This window comes from Watersipora subatra, chromosome 11 (assembly GCF_963576615.1).
Source record: "Watersipora subatra chromosome 11, tzWatSuba1.1, whole genome shotgun sequence".
Lineage (NCBI taxonomy): Eukaryota > Metazoa > Bryozoa > Gymnolaemata > Cheilostomatida > Watersiporidae > Watersipora > Watersipora subatra.
In genome coordinates this window covers 15477547-15504402 of record NC_088718.1, presented here as the reverse complement: position 1 = coordinate 15504402, position 26856 = coordinate 15477547, and the positions used below count along the sequence as shown (strand labels likewise).

The 26856-nt window shown below is 35.2% G+C and overlaps 2 protein-coding genes across 2 annotated transcripts in view; one reads left to right on the top strand and one right to left on the bottom strand.

Moving 5' to 3' along the window:
* LOC137408495 (cyclic AMP-responsive element-binding protein 3-like protein 1) overlaps window positions 1-3590 on the bottom strand; it is a 37516-nt gene extending 33926 nt beyond the window's left edge. The window contains exon 1 of the mRNA XM_068095039.1: window positions 3237-3590. Within this exon, the coding sequence (XP_067951140.1) occupies window positions 3237-3509 (273 nt within the window). The 5' untranslated portion in view covers window positions 3510-3590. The remainder of the gene's footprint in view (window positions 1-3236) is intronic.
* A 179-nt stretch (window positions 3591-3769) lies between these two features.
* Window positions 3770-26577, top strand: LOC137408585 (uncharacterized). Its single transcript, XM_068095168.1, has 7 exons — window positions 3770-3848; window positions 10889-11027; window positions 12886-12925; window positions 16951-17486; window positions 19390-19416; window positions 21493-21610; window positions 26132-26577. Exons 2-7 carry the CDS (start codon window positions 10908-10910, stop codon window positions 26176-26178), a joined length of 888 nt encoding a protein of 295 aa, XP_067951269.1. The 5' UTR covers window positions 3770-3848; window positions 10889-10907; the 3' UTR covers window positions 26179-26577.
* Window positions 26578-26856: the final 279 nt, after the last annotated feature.

The window sequence follows — 26856 nt, the reverse complement described above, 5'->3', positions numbered from 1 at the left end:
TTCATATTATTGACACAAAAAGTTGGCCAAGGTTCTCACATGATCATATGACAAACACCTGCCATACCATGACAAAATTTTATAGCCCAGTGTTGCATAATATGACAAGAGAATCTAGGTAGTAAAATGGCAATGTGGAGCTTCGAAAAATGCAATTGATAGCACATTATACATGTAAATAGTGAGGTATGGAGTGCAGACGAGAATATGAAAACTTGCAAGTCACATGAGGTTGAACGTCGTCATAGGAGCTAAAATCATTATCGCAATAGCAATTGTGTCCTAGTTAATATAATGTTTGCTATTGTATCCACAACACGCCCATAGCTAAGGAACAAAAGTGTTTTGTTAGTAGGTTCATCAGCGTTGAATGCAAGAAGAGAGGCGGTGTTTACGGCGTGCAAACGGTCAGCCGTATAATGGGTCCAGAGTAGGAGGTCTATTGAAATAGGCGCCCGGCTAGCAAGGTGCTTAGAGAGTTAATACGTCAGACGTCGGAAGATGTTATTTCAATGTAATGAACTCATTGAATTACTTTTTTACTCATTTAGAGAACACAATAATAGTTGTACCTCCGAAGATGTCATCAAACATTGACTGCGATAATAACTATTGAAAACTGACACTAATAACCAAAAAGCAAGTGTTCTGCATTCACAGATTCAAAAGTTCCGTAGCTGGTTTTCAACTAAGTCAGGGCTTGCGGTGATAGTTACGTTTCTATATAGCGACAATTTAAAATATTTGCAAGGTTAGTAAAGCTTAAAAGTACAAAATCCTGAGCAAACTATGCCCAGAATATTTGTATTTGTCCTTCCACACATACGTGTATGGCAAACATCGCTTTTTTCTATTTTTTGACACTAACATACTGCAGCCACCATCATATGTTTCTGTTTATGAACTCTCTGTTACTACGTGTTCAATTCACTGTCTCGGCTCACTTTGTTCAGTTCACTCGACAATTCCTGATGTCTGTCTTCACATTTATGTTTTGGTGTGTAATGAAAGACATCACTTTGTTGATGATAAACAATGACAATTGCTAATGAAAAGTTATGCATACATAAGTCAGGGTTAGTAGTGATATTAGCTAATTATGTTATGGTCCTATAGAAACAATTTAAACATTTCTAAGGTCAGTAAAGCTTATAGCTCATGAATGTAGTTTTGGTGTTGTAATGCAGCTGCTTGAATGTTACACAAAAATGGTAGTCTCTCACTTCTACCAATATCAAGGCAACTGAATTTCTCAATTTCTTTGTATAGTTTTATAGGCAGCGTTTAAATGAACCATTGCAAACAAACAGACAAAAGGAAACAAATCAATTTTAGCAATTGAAAGAATCTTCAGTTATGAAGGCCATTTCAAACAGCTGAAATATACTTTTTTCCTAAGTCGAGAGACACATTTAGATATCGCAAGCTTATAAAAATATATTTGCAATGGTTAGTTGAAATCGGTTAGTTGAAATTATTTTTTACCTATTCTACTTCATTTATATAAAAGTCTAACAACTATTGGTTTCTTCAATTAGTACGATAAGAAGACGCGCTCAATGAAGAGCCAGATTCATACTATGAATAGGCAATTATGTTCACATATAGTATGATTACTGGGACAGAGTCCTGTTAATCTCCGATGATTGCTCGTCTCTTTCTCAAGGCACGGCGAGGCTGCAGTTTTAGCAGTTCCTCAAAGATTGACTATGATGTCTGCTTGTTTACTGCATGCAGAGGCTGTGCTTGTTTTAAAAGCCATTTTTTCTCTTTGATCTTGGCTGCGCATGTCTGAGTCCAGAAATCAAACACGGTCTGAACCCGTTAAATATTTCATGCCCATATTTACTAATCTACGACATCACTTCATGCTTCATCATCTTCATGTAATCCTCTTGTCTCTGTCATTACATAGTCAAAACCACAATTTTTCTAAAACCTGTTATTTTAAATCATAACCTTCTCGAAAGAGCTCAATGATGGTTTCAATTAGTATGCATTTTATTCATTAGTAATTTTAAAGAATTACTTGTAGGCCTAATTATTTTTAGTACACTGCATATGATATACTAACAACAGGAGTCAAGATCTTGTGGCAAGTTTTAGTAGCACATTCATAATAGTGAGTTTATATAAAGTATGTTTCAAAATTTATTTTCAACATTTGACACCCACAACTGCAAGTATGAAAATACACAAACCAATATATAATTATGACCTATTGGTATCAATGTTGAGAGGTGTAGCAAATTGATCATATCCATTTTCTTTGGGACATGTGTATATAAATTTACAATAATACCTTTTCGATCTATTGACTATCAATTATGACAACCCAATTGGAAATATTCAAACATTTTCTATGATAATTAGAGTTTTTCAATATGTCTATCCCAGAAAATGATATATATATATATATATATATATATATATATACTGTTGCTGAGAGCGAATGTAAATCCATAGGCCTACCAGTCAATTATATGAAATGATATAATTGTATACCAAATAATTTTTTATTGGAATCGTAGCGAAATAGACCATATTTAGCCATTACTTGCTAATGATATCCCGTTTCATCACCTTTACATTTTTCCTTTTAATTTATTTCAACGAAACACTTATTTCAAGTTATGAAAGTTTAAACTTACATTTGTTAGAAAACCTTTACAGTTGTTTTATTTATTTTCAATTTAGTTGTCCCGCACAAAACCTTTTTCTCAAGATATGAAGTTTCAAAGTTACAGTTGTTTGACAAAGTTTGAAAACCTTAACAGCTGTTTTTATTTTCTCTCTTAATTTATTTCAACTACACTTCTCTCATGATATGTAGTTCGAAAGTTAAAATGGCAATGTTGTTATATATGTTAAACACAAATCAATTTTCTGAACAGACTTTTTTATTACTCGGGTAACGCCGGCTAGCACAGCTAGTTGTGTTATGAAGATGAATATTATCGGAGCTGGTTCAATTAAGTACTATCATGATGATGATTATCGATACTACCATTATGATGATTAAAAAGTAACTTTATACTAATGAATCGACAGATTCGGTACCTATCCCGTTCATAGGTAGCGTCACTAACTAATTACCAAGTACACCTTGTTCAGAACATACTTGTGTAAAAACTCACATCTATTTAGTTACTAGCATTACAATTCATTGGCAGTATATAAAAAATTACTCGCTGTAATCACTGAAATTGAGCTTAACCTGTTAGAATAATACATACCTCACCACAAAACGACAATTTGGAGGAAGCTGGTGCTTCATGAATTTCGTGATAAGCGTTGGCATCTTTGACACTATCACGATCGCAATTATTTTTGTTGTTGTAATTAAATAGTGGATTAAAATAATCGAGCATTTGCTGCCCAAAATCGTCTTTACTTGTAGATCGATTTTCGCTCTCATTAAAATCAAGGTTGTCCAGCGAGTGGCAGGTCATTTCGTCTGAAAATATATCTTTCATGTTTGTGTCATAAAAGTCTAAAGAAGATTCCATAATCTGCAAACAAAATATTGATGTTTCCAAGAAACGTTTAAAGCGTCTAATCAGTTTATGAAAGAAGGTAAGCAAGCCGTTTAAATTTCATTCATTTAATTTAGGTGTGAGAAAAAAGCCGTCACACCCACATAGGAAGAACGTTAGTGATTGGTTAACATTTGAAAATAGGCGTATTGTTAAAAGTCAAGGATATAGTTGTGATCAGCGAAGCTTCAAATTGTTTTGTGATGCGTCCTCTCAAATTGATCAAACTTGAGCATGAGGATACCGAGATTTCCTGTCGCGGAGTGTTCAAACTCATCCGATTAATTTTGTATACCTAGTCGATTAGCAGAGGTAATTGCTGTTTTATGAAACATTTGTCACAACCGTATAACATTCATTTTCAAGATCAAAGAAATTATCAGTTTTACTGAACTAAGAAAAGTAGGTAGTTGGGAGTAGATGAGTAGGCAGTTTCAAACTTTGTTTTCTAAATGCCTAAGTGAAGACATTGGACCTTCTTTTAAGTATAATCAGAAGAAGCTGCAACTCGTCAGAAGCAGAACACCTACGCGCCGAGTATAAGAAAAAAAAAAGTTTTTGATTCTTTTTTCATCCGTAACTTTGCGTGATTCAAGACAGGATATTTGATACCCATCTGAATAACTCCATTAACAACTATCAATTTATACAATTTTGAGAGATTTTTCAAAACCGTTGCTCTTTTTCGTTTAATCATGTTCTCATGACTTTCTACGCACTCGCTGTGCAGTTTCAGTGGAAAGTTTTCTAATTTAATATAACTGATTAAAGCCATAACATACGAAATACAATGTTACAGCACCTTGAATTGTACAATATTACAACACCTACAATACAATACCTTGAATTATTTTGGAAGAGGCTATAAAATCCGACTCTCATATTAATACTGTTGTGTTGATTAATGATAGTATTGGATTATCCTACCAATTAATCTTACAACTGTCAGGGAGTAGCTCAAGTTTGTTCTCGAAGGCAGATGCACTGCTAATCGCCAGTACTGACTTCTCAAATAGGACCAGTCCTGATAAAAAACTGTTTAACCAATGTTTTGTTGATTAACGTAATCAAAACCCTATTAGAAACCTTCATAGATGTGAGAATCTAAGACTATGCTCTGAGAAAGGGAATTCCTAAGGTATGCGAAAAGGGTTTCCTAATACCTCATGTTTATTTAGGAACAAGAAAAATATATAATATGTTTCACCCTGGACTAAACTTATAAAAGTAATTTTTAAAGACTTAGAAGATAGTCACACCCTTTTGTTCTCCGAAAGTTGACTCTTCCACTTGATCTGCTGGCACGTCTGCCTGCCATGATGAAGCTGTATTGAAATAGTGAAGCATTTGAGTATATATGCATCATTTTATACTGGTTAAGAGTTAGCCTTAGTTCCCAAAAGTGGAACTATATGTTTTAACTATTCAATTTTTGAGTTTTGTAATTTTGGGGTTTCTGGCTACGTCCTGTTGTAGTTCCGTCAGGGGTGGTTTCATTACTTTTTAATCTTCAGTTTTAATACCTGGTCTTGTGTAGACTGATACCCGATATGGATCTTCATACACCGCATGACGCAGGTTTTTATCGTCTGGGTGTTGTGGCTGGCTGAGGGTGCGGCGCTGTTATAGGGAGTTTAATCTGAGTTTTAATTACTAGCTTTTGGTGATTAACTAGAATCTTTCTGTGTAATGTTCCTAGTGTTTTGGCAGTGGAATAGGTTGGTTGTCATGTAATGGTACTAATCCCAATGATGGGATTTGTATATGTCGTAAGTCTGGAAGTTAGTTACCCTAGGACACTTATGTATTCGCCTCATCTAACTTTCGCGTTTTCACGGAGTCGTCTTCTCGCGAAAACTTCATGTGCGAAACGGAACTATCATAACGAGCAAAAATGCGAAATTAAATAGCTTTGTTCATTAATAGTCCAAGAAACAGATGGCAGCAAGCGATCAAATTGCATTATCGACCTCACTCACGCCATTCTACCTGCGGTTCACACTTACAAACTAGTCCCAAATTGAAATTTTTTTCTTATTGGTGAACCAGGCCTGTATTCTCTGGGACAGCTGGTCGGCTGAGCCGTCCCAACTTTTTAGGAACTTTCCGCGGCTAAGTACAGTCAAACTCGGATAACTCGCCCTCGGATAAAATGTGACATTTCATCTCAAACACACGGTTGACTCTAACGGATTTGTTTGGTCCGTTCCCACGCAATAATAAATTGCTTCAGATAACACGACCTCAACATCATTTATTCGAGAAGTTATTTGCCTAATGGCTATGGAGACGGTTTTTATCGCTGTAGAATATCACTTTATTATAGCCATAGAGACAAACATCAACTTTTAGTAGTTCTAAAGCCTGGTTCCCATATCGATTGCGAGACTCCGGCGGTAACATGCGCAGCAAAACGCCTGCGACGCTAAGCTTGGCGGGATCTGTTCACATAATGCCACATCGTTAATAATATCGTAAACATAATTGCGCAATCAAATAAAACGTTCGCTCGCCATGATAATGGCGAGCGAATGATAATTTCTATAATGGTGACCTCTACCCGTACAGTGCATTTCGGGAAGGTTTTGCCTGCGGCCATTTGCGAAATTTGAACAGCGCTAAACTATTGTGATGCCGCCGGCAACTACTGGCGGTCCTCAGCGGTACCCGGCGCATACGTTCCCATTTCATCGCTAATAGCCTGCGGTGCCGTCGCCGATGATTTGTGACGTATATGGGAACCAGGCTTCAGGCGTCATTATTATCATCATCAGTGGCAAAATATTCTTGCTAACGACCTTTATAAAGGTTTGCAAAATATCAAGTTTTACCAAACATCCGCTTGGCCATGTCCCATCGAAAGCGTGGAAACTTCCGTATGAAATTGAAATAAAATCGGCAAAATTGATCTTTGTTAAAACGCTCAAAAGAAAAAGATGTCTTTTTTCTGAGCATTTTAATTGTGGTCAAGTTTTGCCTATTTTAATTTAAAAACATCTCGTCAGTCACATCACCTAAAACAAAACAAATCTCAAAAAATAGCAAAATGTTGATACTTTCCAATAAAAATTTTTAAAACTTCACACGAGAGGCCCGACTGAGGCCCTACATAAGAAAAACCTGTTGGGGGCTTACACCGCCCCCCTCAACACCCCCAGGTGTTCATAACTAGTCGCCTAACATTAGCCGCCCCAACTTGCAACCAGTGAATACAGGCCTGCGGTGAACTGAACCTGAGGAATCTAGTTATGTTTGTTCCACTGCATTTATTTTCACATCACCATATGCTCGCACTCATCAGAGCTGCGAAATTAAGTTGCAGTGAAATTTTACTCTGTATGCTACTCGCAAAACTAAATACTAGCGAAATATAAGTGTCCTAGGGTATGTAAACTGCCTAGTGATCTAGCATGTTATCATCTTCAGGTCTATCTGTACATGGCTGATTTCAGATATAACAATGCTATTGGTTTTACCACCAGACAGTTTGCTATGCTTTGCAGAGTTTTAAAAGATGCTAATATGCAAACAAGGAAAGTAGCATTTTTCTCAAGTGTTAGATCTTGTATTGAATTTGCTTGTCAATCATGGGATCGACATGAAAAACCTTGTTAAAACACTAGAAAAGTTTAAAATCAGGCCTTGTGTTTAACGAAAATGAGAGAAGACAGGTTTTCAATCACTATCAGAAAGGAGAAAGATTGCCAGACACAAACTATATCTCACGTTGTCCTGAACTACTTGATCCATTATTTGTTACAGATATTAATAAAAATCATAAGCCAAAAACGTGGCACATAGACTTCTTTTAATAAAACTTGTCTATTCCACCAATCCTTCTGGCCTAGAACTATAAGAAAACAGAGATCTTAGGTATATGCTTACCTTAGAAAAAATGAAATAACAGAAAATTACAAATAAAACTTAAAAATTGTTACAAGTTGGAATTGTGTTCCCATACTTTTTCAACGCACATATTGCGGTCTTAGTAAAAAAACCTATCTTGGAATCATTATTGCACTGCCATATTTGTATAGTGTAGGCTATAAATGTGGGCCTATTCAATGTAAAAAACAATTAACATACAAATTGTTCAAAAGTGGATACCAACCTGAAATGTATGTTTCAGTAACACTTTCATCGCGTATCAGATTAGATGGCCCAATTGCAAAGTATACACATTTACAAAAGCTGTTGTAATTTTGTGCATCATACTCATGTAGTGGTATGTCGCTTAATTTAGTTTTGTAATATGACTTTCGAATTAAATCAATCAAAATATGTATCATTTGCATATCATATATATATTATGTATATATATACATTTGTATCAAACGCCAAAGTATATTTTGTTTGTTTTTTATTTATGTATCTTAGAGTTACTTTTCTGCTAGAGGATATAGAATATCTAGATACAGAATATGTATATATAATTATATTTTATACCTTTAACTATTTACATTTAGTCTAGAACATGTTTTATATTGATTCTGAATTTTGAAAGGGCGCAATGCCAATGGAGAAGCCTTATTTTCAATATACCTTAACAGCTTATATGAAAATGTAAAAATAAATGATAAGTTTTTTGTTTAAACCAACAGATTTTATTGATTTGAGACAGGAGACCACATTATATCTGCCTTGCAAGAACGCTAGAAGTTTTTGGTGAACATTTAAAACATCATGTTTTTCAAACCATTTAAAAAATCATGTTTTAGACATGATTTGGCGTAGCTTAGCAATTTTGAAGTGCCTCTATATTTATGGCATCTTTTTTCACATTTGTGCTATTTTTGACGGTTTTAAATGCTCATAGTCTAAGATCTGAATGTTTAACTAAAATACTAGTTTTTATTTTTATTATCCCAAGCTGTAAATCTATAACAGTTTGATTAATACATTGCATCTATATGATTAGCTGTTTATTAGCACCATTGATCACTATGCATGTATGAAGGACTGTTTCAGAAATTGGAACTGCTGCTGATACTAGATGAATTTACACAACTTGTTTATGTTGGTATGAAATAGCATGTGGCATGAGATGACATGTGATCCAAGATGTGATATAATAAGATATAATAAGTTTGAGATAATCAAAAATGTGATATAACCCTATCTTTGATGTAGTTATCTCTGATTTCGTTATCTGAAACACACCAGAACGCACTCCAATTTGCTCATTATCTTTTACAAGGAATGCTTCAGGACATATTGTGAACGATAAAGGACAAAGCTATATTTGTCGATTTGCAACTTTTTACTTTATGTAACAGTTTAAAGATGTTCGGAAGTTTTAAATCTCAGGGGATGGAGGTTTCAATAATTGGGAATCAAAAATTGGACAATCAAAAATTGGGAAACCATGGAGGCTATTTTATACCTTGATATGATTCTCACCTGTACAGTGATGGTCTACCCAATAGCAAGACTATTTTAAAATGCATTTTTAACATATTAAAAATGTTTTGAAATGTTTTAAAATACAAGTAGTGGTGTGTGAGCAATCTTTTGAAGATCAATTATGATGTCTGCTTTATGATGTTTTATGAAATATTTGTTTGCAGCAATTAAAAATAATAAAATATACCTTGAGGCGTTAAAGATTCTCAATTTTTGTAATAAATCCCTCAACAATTGAGTGGGATGTCTGCTTAGCTTATTACAAGCGGAGTCTGTGTTTTAAAAGCATTGTTGAACAACCAATGGCTCTATGATTTTGGCTGGACTTATCTGAGCCCAATGACAAAGTAACTTAGACGACTGGAGACATGTCCAGTTGCAGAAAGCAATTTAAGGTTGGATGTCATTCCTGTCACGACCAGTGGCTTTTTTGGGAGATGAACCCCAACATATTGTTTGCGAGTCAGGCATTCTAGAACACTAGAAATGGATCTATCGTAAAACCTCTAATTGAACGCCATGGCGCTCTATTTTTCAACCTTTCTTCTATAGTGACGGTCGATTGGAGGTGGCGCGCAAATGGCTGTCTATTTTTCAAATGGCTCGTCAGAACTTTTGGAAGATAAATTTAGCCCTATTACTGGCTAAGTAAATGTCACCTATATTTTGATCTCTTTTTTCAGTGGCGATATTAAACTTTTTGGATGCAATAAATCTGCTAACATACCTCTAACTTGTCAAAGATCTCTTAATAAATGTGCATCGAGAAACTGAGAAATATCTTTACCAGTTGATATCTATTGCTTGCATTTGGCCTGCGATGATATTATAGCCTGTGTCCTTCTTTGCACTTTGATGGCATTTTCAATTTTTATTTTCTAAATTTGAAGACATATTTTTATTTTACATCTATATTTAACATTGTTAAATAAAAGCACATTGCACTTTTGATATGTTTGCTACAGTTTGCAGCCAAAACTAGCTTTATATGTGCAAAAGAAGTGGAGTTATGAGCATCGATCCATTGTAAGCTGTGTTAAAATAATTGCAAGGATGCTATTAAATAACATACGATAATTTAGCACTGATGCAGCGTGTAAAAGTTGAGTAAATGTGCAGCTGAGTAAATGTAACCTTTGGTCCAAAACTTTTGAACCGGTGTTTATGCGCATTTTCTTCAAAGTATTAGAACCGCGTTTAACAGTTAACTACTACTAGCCTGTGATCGTTATTGATTATTGCTATGTTGTTGCTTTTAAAGTTTTAATTAATATAATGAAAAGCTTTGTAATTGGACGAGATAATTAATTGTTTATTGATATAAATGATCTATTATTAATACGATTTTGTGGACAATTTTCTACTGATCCATTGATGTTATGGGTTTGTAAAGATCATAAGTGTCAAAGTGGCGGTCGAATGGAGGCGACGGTCTATTTTTCAACCCTTCTCTCAGGGTGGCGGTCATTTGAAGGTGGCGGTCATTTGAAGGTGGCGTTCAAATAGAGGTGACATTCAATTAGAGGTTTTACGGTAAATGTATTAATGATCTGATATATAACATTGCCTTGTTCAAGCATATTGGCATTAAGTTATACAATGCTGAACATCACAAAAGCCTCATAATATATATGAGGTGCAATATTTTGTAGATTGAAATAAGATGATATCAGGACTTGGTTGCCATTTTTGTTGACTTTGTTTAGCAGGTGTCCGACCTAACTTTCCACACCTTTCTAGTATCTGAGCAGGAATATTTTCATTTCTTGCCATTATGTTATAATTAATATTAATAATATTATTTATAACACTAATTATAACAATTCATTATAATATAATGTAATTTATAATAGGGAGTTTACAAGTATTTAATTCTGTTATGATGTAAAAACAATTTATGTAACAGAAATTTTTAATTGTAATTTGTAATGCGACAAAACATTTTGCAGCCATGTTTTGTGTAGAAGCATGAGCCTTAAGGAAAAGAGTGTTGAATATGGGAATTTTGACATCGTGTGGAGAGGAGCCTTACGCGCTCTGTTGGAAGAGGAAGACTCTGCAGATGAGATAGCTAAGATATCATTTTCAGTAAGTTACAAATTCAATAGTTCAATCTTATGGTTCAATTGGTTATCTTATGACTTACTTTGAATCGACAAAAACCACTGACTATCACAAGAATAAAAAAGCTTCACTATCAAACCTCTTGTATTTGTAATCCCCATCGACATACCAGATTAGCTGAAGGAAATACAGTAGATGCTCCTATACCGTAAACCTCCTTTTATGTAAATTCCACTTAACATAAATAATTGATGTAAAGTTTTTTGCTTTTTATTACATGAAAAATTCGATATAATGTAAAGCGATGAGTCGGTACAAGTGCTCAAATTCTATAGCGAGAGCCGCACGGTTAGCCTTGAAAATATTGTATGGTAAATATATTTTTTTATTTTAGGCCTAAATAATGTTTTAAATTTTTTTTTGCGGCGTAGACTTTGCTGTCTATAAAAAATGAGAAGAATGTTGATTTAAATTGACATTGAAGGTGTGCGTTTCCCTGTTATAAAATTACCATAATCATTGACCCTGCACCAAGTGAGAGTGATAAGAAAAAAGAAAAAAGTTGTCGATACAAACCAGTATTACTGCAGTTAGTGTGGGCAGTAAATTGAAAAGTCAGGTTTAGTTTCTCCTATTTGAATTGCCCAAGGGGTGAGTTTGGGATGATCTTTGAAGGGATTAGGCAATGTACATGTACATGTATTTTGCTGTTCGCATAACATAAAATCCCTATAACGTAAATTTTCTCGCCATGGCTTATTTACATTTGTCTACTGTACAAAGTTATTACGATGGAAAATATACTGCGCTACGGTGTATTAATTTCCAATGCATAACCTTTGTAGTAAGCATAGCTCTATGTACTATGAATATATCTATGAATAGCTAGCTGTATGCGCATGACTCGTTTAAAATTTAATAGTGGCTAAAGCCACATAGGATTTGCCTAATTGATGGGCATGGATCTGCTATTTGACGCGTTCCCTAACGTTCCCTAACGTTATTTATTCATCAGGCTATTTTCTATGTATCAATAGTAACTATCATATTGGGGTCTTGAAGAAGTCTCAATGTCACAACTTTTCTTGTTCGTATGAAATTATGTCATATCTACCTGCTGTCATATTATTACACACTTTAAGGGTTGCTGTCTTATTGTCCAATAGTGACTTGTATGAAGATAACCCTCAATTTTTATTGAGGCTCTCACGATCCAAATGAGACCAAAATATTTCTAAGTAAAGATCTGGTTGAATTAGGCCACTTATGCTTACATTTGTTTCATTTTTTTTTATTGTCGGGAGCAGGTTGGTGATTTTTTTAAAGTTCTATGGTAGTTGTGGTAGTACAGACATATTCAGTATGTTTGATTATTAAGTACATGTTAGTATCTAGCTGAAAGATGATACAATTTTATTATGTCTTGTTTTTGTTATATTATATGGATTAATTGTGCAATGGTGGAACACAGGCTTTTTGTTAAAAAGTATTTGTAAATAAATTTTAGATTGCAAATGCATGGTAATTATTGAATAAGTTTTTATTTTTAAACGTGTTTTAATTAGTAAATAAGTTTTAATTCGTAAAAGTATTTAATTTTTAAATACATTTGAATTAAGTTAGCTTTTTAATAATAATTAAAAGATGATCACTCTATGACTGGCTATTATATACAATATCTAACTTAACAAATATCGGAAATTAGAAGGTAGTTATTAAAGAATGGCTCATTATATAATTGGGTATGTAAAGATGTGTGAAGTCAATAAATAATTGTAACACGCACTGATAGCTGTCTCTACCGCCTACTCCGACTTGTACTTTGTATTCTCTTGTGTTGTTTGACTTTTCAGTTCCAATCTTTTTATGTTATTTATTACAGAGTTTGTCTGAGGAGCCAGAGATCCCTTCACAGTCAAATGGTTGGTACATTAGTATTCACTAGAGATTCTCAGCTTGTTGCCTGAGAGACAACCGCTAAATATATTTGTATCTAATGCTCTGGATTGCTTGTGTTTGAGATGTTTCCTTTTAGAGTTTCTATGTATTAGTAGGAGTTGTCTTACTTGTATTAGTAGGCTGAACTCAGTAAATTTTACAACAAAACAATAACAATAAATAAAAAGCAGTGATAAAAAATTGGATATGTATCCTTCCGGTTTTTATATGTTACTTATTGGCAATAGTTTATCATCAAACAGAAATTTTTTCAAATTATGCCATACAAGAATCATAAACAAAAAAGGGCAACAGTTAGCTGCTAGCAGTAGCCGGTAGTAGGGCAACAGGTAGCTGCTAACAGTAGCTGGTAGCAGGGCAACAGGTAGCTGCTAACAGTAGCTGGTAGTAGGGCAACAGTTAGTTGCTAACAGTAGCTGGTAGTAGGGACTAGGGCAGCATGTAGCTGCTAACCGTAGCTGGTAGTAGAACAACAGTTAGCTGCTAACCGTAGCTGGTAGTATGGCAACAGTTAGCTGCTAACCGTAGCTGGTAGTATGGCAACAGTTAGCTGCTAACCGTAGCTGGTAGTAGAACAACAGGTAGCTGCTAACAGTAGCTGGTAGTAGGGCAACAGTTAGCTGCTAGCAGTAGCTGGTAGTAGGGCAACAGTTAGCTGCTAACAGTAGCTGGTAGTATGGCAACAGTTAGCTGCTAACCGTAGCTGGTAGTATGGCAACAGTTAGCTGCTAACCGTAGCTGGTAGTAGGGCAACAGGTAGCTGCTAACAGTAGCTGGTAGTAGGGCAACAGGTAGCTGCTAACAGTAGCTGGTAGTAGGGCAACAGGTAGCTGGTAGCAGGGCAACAGTTAGCTGCTAACAGTAGCTGGTAGTAGGGCAACAGGTAGCTGCTAGCAGTAGCTGGTAGTAGGGCAACAGGTAGCTGCTAGCAGGGCAACAGTTAGCTGCTAACAGTAGCTGGTAGTAGGGCAACAGTTAGCTGCTAGCAGTAGCTGGTAGCAGGGCAACAGGTAGCTGCTAACAGTAGCTGGTAGTAGGGCAACAGGTAGCTGCTAGCAGTAGCCAGTAGTAGAACAACAGTTAGCTGCTAACAGTAGCCGGTAGTAGGGCAACAGGTAGCTGCTAACAGTAGCTGGTAGCAGGGCAACAGGTAGCTGCTAACAGTAGCTGGTAGTAGGGCAACAGTTAGTTGCTAACAGTAGCTGGTAGTAGGACAGCATGTAGCTGCTAACAGTATCTAGTAGTAGGGCAGCAGGTAGAATCAAATAAATGGCTTGACATATAACGGTTAAAATGCCTTTCTCTGCTAAGAGAAGGGATATTAGGTGGGAGACTGCTAAAGCAGTTAGAAATGACATTTTCAAAATAATTGTTAGAGGTCGTATACAATTTGTTCATATCACGTGAAAGTTGAAATGGGCTGAAAACCTGTAACTGTTATGTTAAAAATGAGGATACAGACCATAAAAGGTCTTGAAACCTTTAATTGACGTAAAAATATACTAATAAACTATTATTTTTCTAACTGTATTGATTGAAGATAAACTCCAAGTGGATGTAGGATTAGCTCTGGAACCATCTGTAATCGATAGAAACTGAGTGTTTTAAGTAACTCCAATCACTACTGTGTAAGAATCAAGCTAAAGTGAATATTTATTTTGAGACAATGCCAAGTTGTTTGTGTGGCACTCTCAAGCCCAGGTCATATGTGCCAATATTTACCAATGATAACAGCAAATCATTTTGGGGTTGTAGCAGTACTGCCTTATGGTGCGTTTACACTGGCCGATTTTGTCGTGCACAGACAAATTTGATGAGTCGGTGTCGGTAGGTGTGAACAGAAAGATCGGTGTCGGCACCGATCTGAAAGTCGGTGTCAGTGAAACTCAGCAGTGCCCGGTTGCACCGACAAATCGGACGCTCATCAGCCAATCAGAAGCTAGGAGCCTCTGATTAAATGAGCCTACGCTTTAATGACAGTGCTAAGTTTATGAAACGAAAGGGCTAGGTTTAATGAGAGGCTAGGAGGCTGTCATTAAACTTTCCCTCGTGCTCTTTCTGATAGTGAACTTTTATTTAAATTAATTAAAAGTGAATAGCCAGTTGTACGACTACTACTATTGATATGACAACATAAACGACGACAATTGATAGCATAACGAGTAAAAAGGCTATAATAAAAAGGACAACACATATAATAATATATTTACAGACATATAAAATATATACAAACATATAATTACATATAATACAGACTGTCAGAGCTGCCGCAGCCAATCCTGCCATCAACAAAATATCATCATTGGAAGATTCCATTCGGCATTCAGTAGTTGCTTATAGCGGTAGTAGTAGGAGCAGTAGTAGTAGTGTAGTACTAGTGTATAATTTTCCACATCAAGCGCGTTGATTTTTATGTGTGCTCATCTCCGCGTGGTCGGGTGAAGGTCAGAAGGGCGAAGCGCTATGATTGGCTGTTGGTACCCACAAAAATAGTTCGATCGTTGCAATGTAAAGGGGGAGTCGGTGTCGGCACCCATACGTGAAATGTCTGAGGTACTTGTCTGAGTCGGGTTATTGGCACCTAATCGGAGTCGGTGTTGGCCAGTGTAAACGCACCATTAGAAGTCTGTGCCTTAGAAGTCTGTGACACTTTTATCTTGTTCTATTTTGACCTTTCTTGCCCTCACTGGATTAACTAGTAAAGCATTGACTTCTCTTGCCCTCTCACTTGATTGGCTAGTAAAGCATTGACCTCTCTTGCCCTCTCACTTGATTGGCTAGTAAAGCATTGACCTTTTTTGCACTCTCACTTGATTGGCTAGTAAAGCATTGACCTCTTTTACACTCTCACTTGATTGGCTAGTAAAGCAGTGCAGCTCTCGTAGACTAACTTGGCTATGCGGATATATTTTTAAACAGATTTAATATATATTTCTATTAAAATTCTTCATTTCATTAGCTGATTAATAAATTGTTAGCATTGATATCACTTGCTTAGGTCAAGGCCAAGTCGAGCATAAATGGTTTTTCTGATTTTGTAAAGAAGGGGTTATTTTACTGATTGAGATGACAGCCATAGTAATTATGGCACTATGTGGTTAGTTGTTCATCTCAGATTTTAGAGCAGTGGTTTTGAACCTTGTTGGACGTACTGTTGGACGTACTGTTGGACGTACTGTTGGACGTACTGGTGAAAATTAGCGGATACATGTACATGACCAATGAGTAAGAAAAAGCGTGAAATGTTCGTTCCTGTTTGTTTTCTTTGTCTGGGTTAGTAAATAATCAGTTGAGGACATGGCTGAATAGTCAGTTGAGGACATGGCTGAATAGTCAGTTGAGGACATGGCTGAATAGTCAGTTGAGGACATGGCTGAATAGTCAGTTGAGGACATGGATTGAGGCTGAATAATCAGTTGAGGACATGGCTTGAGGCTGAATAGTCAGTTGAGGACATGGCTGAATAATCAGTTGAGGACATGGCTGAATAATCAGTTGAGGACATGGCTGAATAATCAGTTGAGGACATGGCTGAATAGTCAGTTGAGGACATGGATTGAGGTTGAATTTATTGTGCCAATAAAGCTTTAGTTTCAACAAATGACTGTCAGGCTTTTAAGCAGTTTTGTATTCGAAATTAACAAAAAATTAAAAATAAACATCAAAATAATAATACAAAAATTGAGCTAATTTTATTTATACATTGTGTAACATTTTAAATTGCCATTGTCTTGTAAAACAACATTTTAGGCTTAAATTTATTTTAGTATTGATTTTATTTTGGTATGTATTATGAATGTAAACACACTATTTTTCTTCTTTTGATATCGGAACGGTTCGGAATTTAGAATGGGAGTTTTCTGCTAAGTTGATTATTTCACATTTTCGAAAGAATCTAAAATATAAAAAAGTGAAGAAATATACTTTTAAAAGTCGTTCTACCATGTTACAATATTTTGCTGTACATTTTGTTTGCGTTCCATTGTAGTATCATCTCAGCGAGTCTTGGACACTGAAGATAGTTTTAGTGAGGACTCCCCAGTTAAACCAATCAGAAATAAGCGGTTGGCTAGAATAGACTCGGACAGCGATACAAGTGACTCTCTGTTTGACTCCGATTTGGAGATCATAGATGAACAGTGGCGTCCGGTCGATAGAGATGCGTCGTGTGGTATTCATGATGTCATTGACAGCCTTGATGAGCCGGACTCGGATTTAACCAAACCTGACCAACCGGCAACCATGTTTAAACTCCCAAAAACATCAGCTGTTGTTGCGGCGAAGACAAACATTGAGTTAGATCTCAAATTCTATCAGTTTCGACGACCTGGATTAAGGTCAAGGTCAAAGCAAAATCGCACAACCCAAATGAAACTCAGTCAGAGAGTAGCAGACTTAAGCAAAGGTTGTAATTCTCGGGAATCAAGTCGGACCAGTTCAACAAGGGAAAGACGGAGAATCGGCATTCCGATATCAATAGAGGAGGAGCTGATAGGAGAGGATATCATTTGCAGCAGCGATGAGGTAATTGTGTTCATAGAATACACCCTTAACCTCCTGTTAATATGATACAATAAATATATTACTTTTATCATTCTGGTATGCATAATAAAATATGCCTAGTATATTCTCTTAGATACGCCTCAATATCTCCTATGAGTAATATGCTCACTACACTTTACACTGATAAATATCTTCAGTTTGTACTCAACAGTGTTGTGCGAAATAAACTCAACTCGTTCGCTGGAAAACTGAAATTCTTATTTGAAACGGGTAATGTATAATAATGTATTTGAAATCGGGACAAAATGAGGGTTAATCTCACGACCAAACACGAGCGAAGCGATTGTTTGGGAGCTTTATGGTAAACGCATATGCGCACACAACTCTCGAAAAATTATCCGTCAACGGCCGCTACCAAACCCTTGTACCGAAATCCCATCAAAAAATTTAACCATTTTTGTGTAGAGTCATTTAAGTATAATAATGATACAAAACACATAAACATATTTGAATATGTTACCAAGTCTTTGAAAAGTTGACGCAATATCCTAAAACTAAAGCATCTGATTGGATTATACATAAATAGACAGATTAATTTGGCCTAAAATCGCAATAAAAACATGACAAACGGTTTAAATCAAAATTAAGACCGGCCAACGAAACGCCGATAAGGCCGTTCGACAGAGAGTAGAACTATTAAGTCATGCGCATTTAACGAGAAAAACATGCACATTTCATCAGTCTATGGCATGGTTAAATTGCCAATGGTTTCTGTAATAAATGTAGAAGTACTGAAAAGTAATCATTTCTTTTTTGCCGATTCTACCGGACTCTGACATTTTGAACACTTATAATGAGTACTTTGGTATTCCAATTGATGTTCCAAAACAGTGAAAATAAAAGAAATGACAATGATATTTTTCTAACGATTCTTATAAAATTGTTACAATATTTAATTGTAAGAATAATTATTCGATTTTATAAGATTTAGAATAAGAATTCGAGTTATCATTCGAATTTACAAGATCGAAGTATATAGTGACCGATGGTGTGGAATATGTTAGTGTTATTATTTTCTAAAGATTTTGTTGATGGTACTACGGCTGTGCTCAATATTGCGGTACTGCCAAGCCGTTTTTAATATCTGCAAAATTAAGTAATAGGCCTACATTTTCTTATAGATATACATCTATTTTTATGACAACCAGCTAAAATTTGTTTAGATTTCTAAATTCAGCATAAGTTTTTAGATATAAATACAGAAATCTAGATAAATATCACAACTTCTTGATATTGGTTGCTATGACCAATGATATAAAGCCCCCCCCCCCTGTGTATATTACACAGCAGCTTGCCATTTTACTTCTACTATTGCATTTCTCCTGTTGCAGGAGAGAGATATAAACGTACCTTTTCCTTTCATTATTGCTGTTTGTTGTACATAATAACACCCAGTACATTACAGCTACCATTGCAGTTCTCCTATTGCACTGCAGTGCCATTTGACTGCTAATATTGCATTTCTCAACCGGCAGTACCCTTTCTTTTTTCCATTATCACTTTGGTCGTGGGCTGTATGACGGAAATTTCTAGTTAAATGTATAATTTATGGCTATTCACTAAATTCACAAGGAGTAACAATTTTGTTAATGCAGATTTTATTTTTCCAACAAAGAAGTCCGGTTTACTTCGCAAAGCACTGTAGATGTCTTAGAGTCAGACTATGTCACGAGATTTGTCTTATCAAAGGATTCAAAATGTGTTCTGTTCGGACTGACAACTCTCAAAATCATACCCTACATTGATATCTCTACCACCACCTCTACGTCTTAACCTATACATTGCTATACCCTGCATTAATATATTTGTTGATGTTTGACTGTATGTCTTCTTTTTCATTTCAGCTAAGAGTTTGTGTTTTTAGGAGTACGAGCAGAGGCTAAGTGGAGGGGTAAGTTACATCAGTGCAGTATCCAAAGTGGAGGGGTAAGTTACCTCAGTGCAGTATCCATAGTGGAGGGGTAAGTTACATCAGTGCAGTATTCAAAGTAGAAGGGTAAGTTACATCAGTGCAGTATCCAAAGTGGAGGAGTAAGTTACATCTGTGCAGTATCCAAAGTGGAGGGGTAAGTTACATCAGTGCAGTATCCAAAGTGGAGGGGTAAGTTACATCAGTGCAGTATTCAAAGTCTGGTAACTTTTTCGTGGTTCATGATTTGGAACACTTATTTGTATGTTTATGGGTGAGAAGAGATCAGGTACTTGCGCTAGTTTGTCCTTCAGACTTGTTTTAATTTTATACAGTAATTTTTGTTAAGCGATGGGACTTCTTTAAGTAAAGGGAACTGTTTGAGGACATCAGGCAGAAGTGTATAAATTGAGTGATTCCTGATAGAACATTTTGAAAATACTAGTTTAACTAACTGCAGTTACTGTAAGTTACTGCATTAACATCCGCCATAGATAGTTTTGGCAGCTAAACAGAGTAACAGTCCTTTTTATAACGTGACTTATTATTCACTATTACGCTAATCACATTTATATACATGTATTTATAACTTTAAATTATATATATAATTTAAGTTCATAATTTTTATATAATTAGTATATGCATATAACATTTATAAATTTAATATTTTATAGAATTATATATAAAATCGCATTTATACATATCCAGTGAAAACTCGGATAATTCGCCCTTGGATAGCTCAGCCCTCGGATAGGTTAACTTGAACGGATTTGTTTGGTTCGTTCCCACCAAATGATAAATTGCTTAAGATAACTCTACCGTAATATCATTAATTTGAACAGTTTATTGCCCGTGGCTACCGAGACGGTTGTTATCACTTTAGAATATTACTTTATTCCAAGCCACAGAGATAAATATCAACTTTAACTAGTTCTTCGGCGTCATTATTACCATCATCGGCTAAGTATTTTCGTTAACAACTTTTCCAAAGGTTTGCAAAAAATCAAATTTCACCAAACATACACTTTACCTTGCCCGTTCGAAAGCAAAGAAAAGGAAGCTAACCATCAGATAAATTTAAAGTAAAATCGGCAAAATTGATTTTGGTTAAAACGCTCAGGAGAAAATGATGTCTTTCTTCTGAGCGTTTCAATTGCGATCAAGTTTTGCCAATTTTAACCTGAGAACATCCTGGCAGTCACATCACCTAAAACAAACAAATTTCAAGAGATAGAGAAGTATCTATACTTTCTGATTAATTTTTTCAAAACTTTACATGAGAGGCCCTTTAACTTGCAACAAGCAATCTATGCTTTTGATTTATTTATAGTTTGTATGTGTACATGTATCTACTGAGAAATACATGCATTTGTGACAGTGCTCTGATAACTTGAACACTCTGATAACTCGAACCCTTTCAGTCAGTCCCATGAAGTTTGAGTTATCCAAGTTTCACTATATATATTATATATATAAAATAAATTAATATATGCTAGTGGTTTTAATTGTTCAGCTTGAACCCTGTGAGTTACTGATAACCTAAAAATGTTATTGCTATTTACGACTGTGTCAGTGACACTGACCCGTTGAACAGATACAGACTGGTACACTTCTTGAGCCCTGACCTCAGAACACAAAGTTGACAATCGCATTTCTGCTCTAAAACAACCATGTAGTAACAAGATAATACGATGAACAATATACAGCGCACATATAGGCAAACATTTTAATGTAACCTAGAGTTGTGCGCTCTCACAAAATATCACTTGAAGAATAGACAACTTCTCAACTTTGTGGTAACCGCAAGACAGTCGGTTGTCAGATGCAATTGTTAAAGGAAATCACAATTTGTTTGTTGATTAAAACTCCTGGTTGCTACATAGCGTTGTTGTTATATGTTGTTGTTGTTATAGCGTACATCAAACTCTTTTTTCCTTGTCTTCTATGTACTTTGTTATTTACCAGGGTCTGCCTTCCTCACATAATATAAAAGAATTGCTTTTAGTCCTTGCATCATGGTTGGCATGTGTTCATAATAACCTCTGCTCTTGTATATAGCTTATAGAAAGGGAGGCTCAGTGCTCAGATGAAGAGGAAGATGACTCCGATGTCGATGGTGAACTCGAACAAAGCTTTATTAATGACCAAACAATTATGTCACAGCAGCTATCTCAGGGTAAATGTAGTAATTGTCTTACCACACATCTAATCGGGCATATATTGTCTTATTCATTGGTCCTAAAGGCTATAGCACTACACACTCCAGTGCTCCCTCGGTTTACGATGGTCATGTTGTAGGATTTTTTCGTTTTACGATTTGAAACGTGATGTTTTTCACCTTCGCCATACAACATTTTTCGCCAGGGATAAAATGAAATTTGGCAGTCGGTGGGCTGAATACCTAGAAATACCAAAGATGTTGTTATGCTATTAACCGAAATTCTTCCCAAATTTCCTCTGAGCATAAAATAAATTTGATGCTGGCTCTCTATCTCAGTTGATGCTGACTCTCTATTTATCCCAGTTCAGCGTTTTTCGTAATTAGTTATAGTGAAAGCAAAACCGGAAACAGGATAAAATTTTAGCCAATGACAAAGTTGAAGTATAGTAAAATACGTACTTAAACTTAGCTTTAAAGGTTGACTTGCAACAAAATTCACATTACAGTTATTTGGTATCAAAAGATTCACCATGTCTTACTCTGTTGTGTTGTAAGTGCAAAATACGTGGAAATGTGATTACAAGCCCTTAAAAGCTCAAAAATGAAAAGCCGCCGTAGATTGGAATCTGTTTATTTATCTGACGTAGTCATTACAGTTTGGTTATCGTCTTGATGTTCTCACGTGTATTGAAAGGCCAATAAAAAGCTCACTATAAAACATATCGTAGCACTAGTTTATGACAAACACTTCGGGTTTTACCGAAGTCCCCGTATTAAATATAGATGCTCGCTACTTTACAGTTTTGTTTCGGCATTATTCAATCGTCAAGTCGTAATCTGATCACGTGACCCAATACCTCGCAAATAATTTTTGCAGCACTTTTCGATTATCGCAGGTAACCAATAGGCTCGTCATGATTGTCAGACAATGGTATGTACTCCCTCGAGCTAGGGTTAAAAAGTTTAATGATTTTTTACGGTAAGCTATAAGATATCAGTGCTAAAAGTGACAGCATTACAATGACGATAAAACAGACACGTAAGAACAATAGACATGGTTTTATTGAATGCGTGAAGCATATTTGTGAAAATATTTCGACGAATGAGGTTGCATGAAAGTGTAAACGGAAACCATCATGTAACAACTACGTACCATTTGAGCCGTTTTGGAAAGGGAATCCAAACTACGGCGGTCTCGTGTGGCTGCGATTAACTGTTCGTTTTTTAGCTTTTAAGAGCTTGTAATCACATTCCCATATATTTTGCACTTACAACACAACAGAGTAAAACATGGTGAATCTTATGATACCAAATAACTGTAATGTGAATTTTGTTGCAAGTCAACCTTTAAGTATGTGTTTAGTAAGCTAAATTCATTTAAGTTAAATTCAACGTTTATGTTACACGTCTGTCTCGAAGGTAAGAACTCCCTATAGTAAATACTGCACATAATGCATAGTAATGTTACATTTTATTGCAGATCATAACGACTAACCACATTAAATTACAAGTAAATACACTAAAATTATGGTAGGTAACTATAGTTGCTAAGGTTAACACATTATTTTGTTCCTAATTTTTAATATGAACAGTATGTAAATAAAGATTTGATGATTTTCACCGAATGGTGTTTGCATTAGATATTTATTATTGGTTTCTACACCCATCTATACAAAAATTTTTACGATGCCAGCACTGGAGCAAATTAAAATCGCATGGCGAGGGTTCACTGTATATCGCAATATGTTGGAGTTAATTCCACAATGTATAGGTCACCGTTTGTGATATCATTGTGCACACTATGCACACTGCACATTGTGCACACTATGCACACTATTACAAACCCGTTGGGTTTACATCAGTAAATAGTCTGGCGTAGTCTCATTATACAATGTGGTTACTCAAATGATGAAATACTATATATATATATACAGTATATATAGTATATGTATATATATATATTTATATATATAAGTATATATATAAATATATATATATGAATATATATTTATATATTTATGTATATATAATATTTATATATATATATACAAATATATATATACAAATATATATATAACTAGAAATTCCACTGTCATACAGCCCACGACCAAAGTGATATTGGAAAAAAGAAAGGCTACTGTTGGTTGAGAAATGCAATATTAGCAGTCAAATGGCACTGCTGTGCAATAAGATAACTGCAATGGTAGCTGTAATGTACTGGGTGTGGGTGTTATTATATACAACAAACAGCAATAATGAAAGGAAAATATTATATATTTATATCTCTCCCCCTGCAATAGGAGAAATGCAATATTAGAAGTAAAATGCACTAATATTATTAGAATGACCAATATTATTAATATAGTAATAATATAAAACCAATGCACAATTTTGTTTACATTTCAAAACGTCATAGCTAACAATATCACAAAGTTGTGATATTTATCTAGATTTTTAGAAATTCTGTACTACGTAGTCATTGTTCTGTAGTCATCCAAACTTATAATTAGTTATTGTAATAATCTCATAAAAACCGTTAGAAAAAATATCATCGTCATTTTCTTTACTTACACTGCGTTGGACATCAGTTAAAATAGCAAAGTACTCAAAATTGTCTAAAATTTCAGTTACTTTGAAATCGGCAAAAATGAAACTTTATATATATATATGTATATATATATATACATTTTTAGCTACTTTATGGTGTGTTTAAAATTTTTAACAGCCGTTTCAAAATTCATTACATATTTTTTTAATTTGTGCTTTTTAAATGCGAGCTTTCGATTTTAAATGTCCTGCTCCAATTTTCGGGTCTTCCTTGTGGCAATCGCTAAGAACTATTAAATTTTAAACTTTTGCGTGTGGACTGCTGTATCATCTCGAGTTGGAATTGCATCTACATGCTCTTAGGCAAAGTAACCGACAAAAGCAGATTTTTACGTTTCCAGCAATATCAAGAGATCCCAGATAATTGTATTCAAAGGAATGAATAGCTTTGATCACAACAGTATCTGTTTTATACACACTTTTATGTAATCACTATTATTATTATTAGTTCAACATACTCATCATTTTTATTTTGTTTTCTCCGTTCGCAATAATTGTATATGTCAAATTATTTTTCATTGTAATCATTGCAGCAAAACAGACTATCTAGCCATTACTTGCTAATTATTTCACATTCAAAAACACTTTTACTATTGTTTTATGTTGTTCTTAAATTTATTTGAACTGCACAAAACACCTTTCTCATGATATGAAGCTCAAAGGTTAGAATGGTAAATGTTGTATAGAAACAAATTTTCTGTCAAAAGACCTTTTTATAATCTGGGCAACGCCGGGTGTTCGGTCGTCTACATATCTAAATCTCAGTTTGTTGCCTGTTGTCTGTCTGTCTGTCCAGCTGTGCGATTAAAATTTAGGAATGAAAACTGCTTCGTACTGGATTTGAACTCACCATAATTGCATGTCTGCAGATGTGCGCACATAACCACAAGGATAAGCCATTTTTACTATTCCCATAGCTCTTACCATATACTGTGTAATCTTTTCGCGATTGCTCATGCTAAATTATTACTTATCACAGCGCAGTGCGCCCGTGGGTTATGATACCCCTGTTATAAGATTTTTTTCCGAATTTGTTTTCCGCCATAGAAAATCAAAAAAGATTTTCTCAAAATTAAAATTTGGCAGTTGGTTTGCTGATTACTATGAAAATGTTGATATGCTAATCGGCGAAATCTCTCCCAGGACGCCTGAAAGAGATATATGTTGCTCGCTATCTCAGTTCAACGTTATTCGTTATAAGTTATAGTAAAAATAGATTCAAAAACAGATGAGTGATAAAATTTTAACCCATGACAAAGTTGAAGTTTAATTTAGTAAAATACATACTAAAACTTACTGTAGCTTTAAGTATGTATTTAGTAAGCTAAACGCATTCCAGTGAAATTGCTTGAACCGCTTGCCAAAATACTAGCACACTATGCTTAGCAAATGCTAACGTGATAGGATTATTGATTATTTAACATAGCATAATTATTATTAAGCTGGCTTCACAAACGGCTCCTATTATCTAGCTTAAGTTACTAGCTTACCAGGTAAGTTACTAACTTACCTGGTAAGTACTCAAATTTATTGGGTAATTGTTTTATTATTATTTTATTCACCCAGTTCTTTATATTATTGATCATTATAATCAGTTCTTTATAATGGCTCCTTATCATTTTTAATCATGAGCTTTCTGGCAGTCTCGAGTGCTGTGAGAGATCGTCATGAGTGCCAATAAACTACAAAGAATAACTATATGCCCGATAATTCTAAAATACTGGCCGGTGGATGATTGCCGCAGGCAGTGTGACTAGTAGTGTTGCCTAATGTCGCGGGTTCGACTCCCTTGCAATGCATTCTTTTTTCTACCCTCTAACCATGGCGATGTATGGACGAATACAGCTCTTATTATAGTAAATATGTTCACGGTATGCATAATTTTATTTGTGGTTTTGTCCAAGGAAAGTTTTAACTCTTTGATTACAGATACAATGCATGGAGTTTATCTGCAGAGCCTGCGGCGCCCCTGGTGAAAGAAAAAGGCATCACAATGTACGACTCACTACCTCTTAGCGGTGCTGCCAGTTTAGAATAGTTTTATTGTTTGAGTTAGTCTAGCGGCAGCGCATGGGCCGTTCATTCTCCATTCCCGTAAGAAATTATACATTGTGTTGGTAGAGTCACAGGTTATTGTTTTTGAAGCTGACCTTGACCTGTATCTGACCTAGTTTATATCACTATATTTCCTTTTGCTCACAGCTATTTTTCTATTTTGTGCCAACGTTGAGATTTTTTGTTAATACTCCGATAAACATTATATTTGTGTGAAACCAAAATGCAATGTTGTTGTCTATGGTTGGTGCATGCTGAAAACTGTGCAAAACAGATATGTAATGAGGATTACATGCAAGACAATAAAATATATATCAGCATTTGTTTGATATGATAGTTGATGTTTGGTTGTTGTTTGTGGCTAATTTTAGGAAGTAAAACTGTTCTGAAACAAATGTTCATACAAAGTCCTCTAGCATTTAATTGTTCCGGTAACTTCTGCTCAAGTTGCTTTTACCATTAAACTTCTGAGATTGAAATGACATTCATTTAATCTGAAAGCGCTATTCGTACAGACCTAGCGCTTCCAAGTGGTGGTAATCTGATGTTGCTATCTATTAGCAGTGGTGGGTATGTTGATATTATATACTTCATTTGGC

Excerpts from the sequence above, each read along its gene's own strand:
- LOC137408585 (XM_068095168.1), top strand. The coding sequence starts at position 10,908 with ATGAGCCTTAAGGAAAAGAGTGTTGAATATGGGAATTTTGACATCGTG. Across the intron at positions 12,926-16,950 it reads GATCCCTTCACAGTCAAATG|TATCATCTCAGCGAGTCTTG; the intron begins GTTGGTACATTA and ends GTTCCATTGTAG. Across the intron at positions 17,487-19,389 it reads TCATTTGCAGCAGCGATGAG|GAGTACGAGCAGAGGCTAAG; the intron begins GTAATTGTGTTC and ends TTGTGTTTTTAG.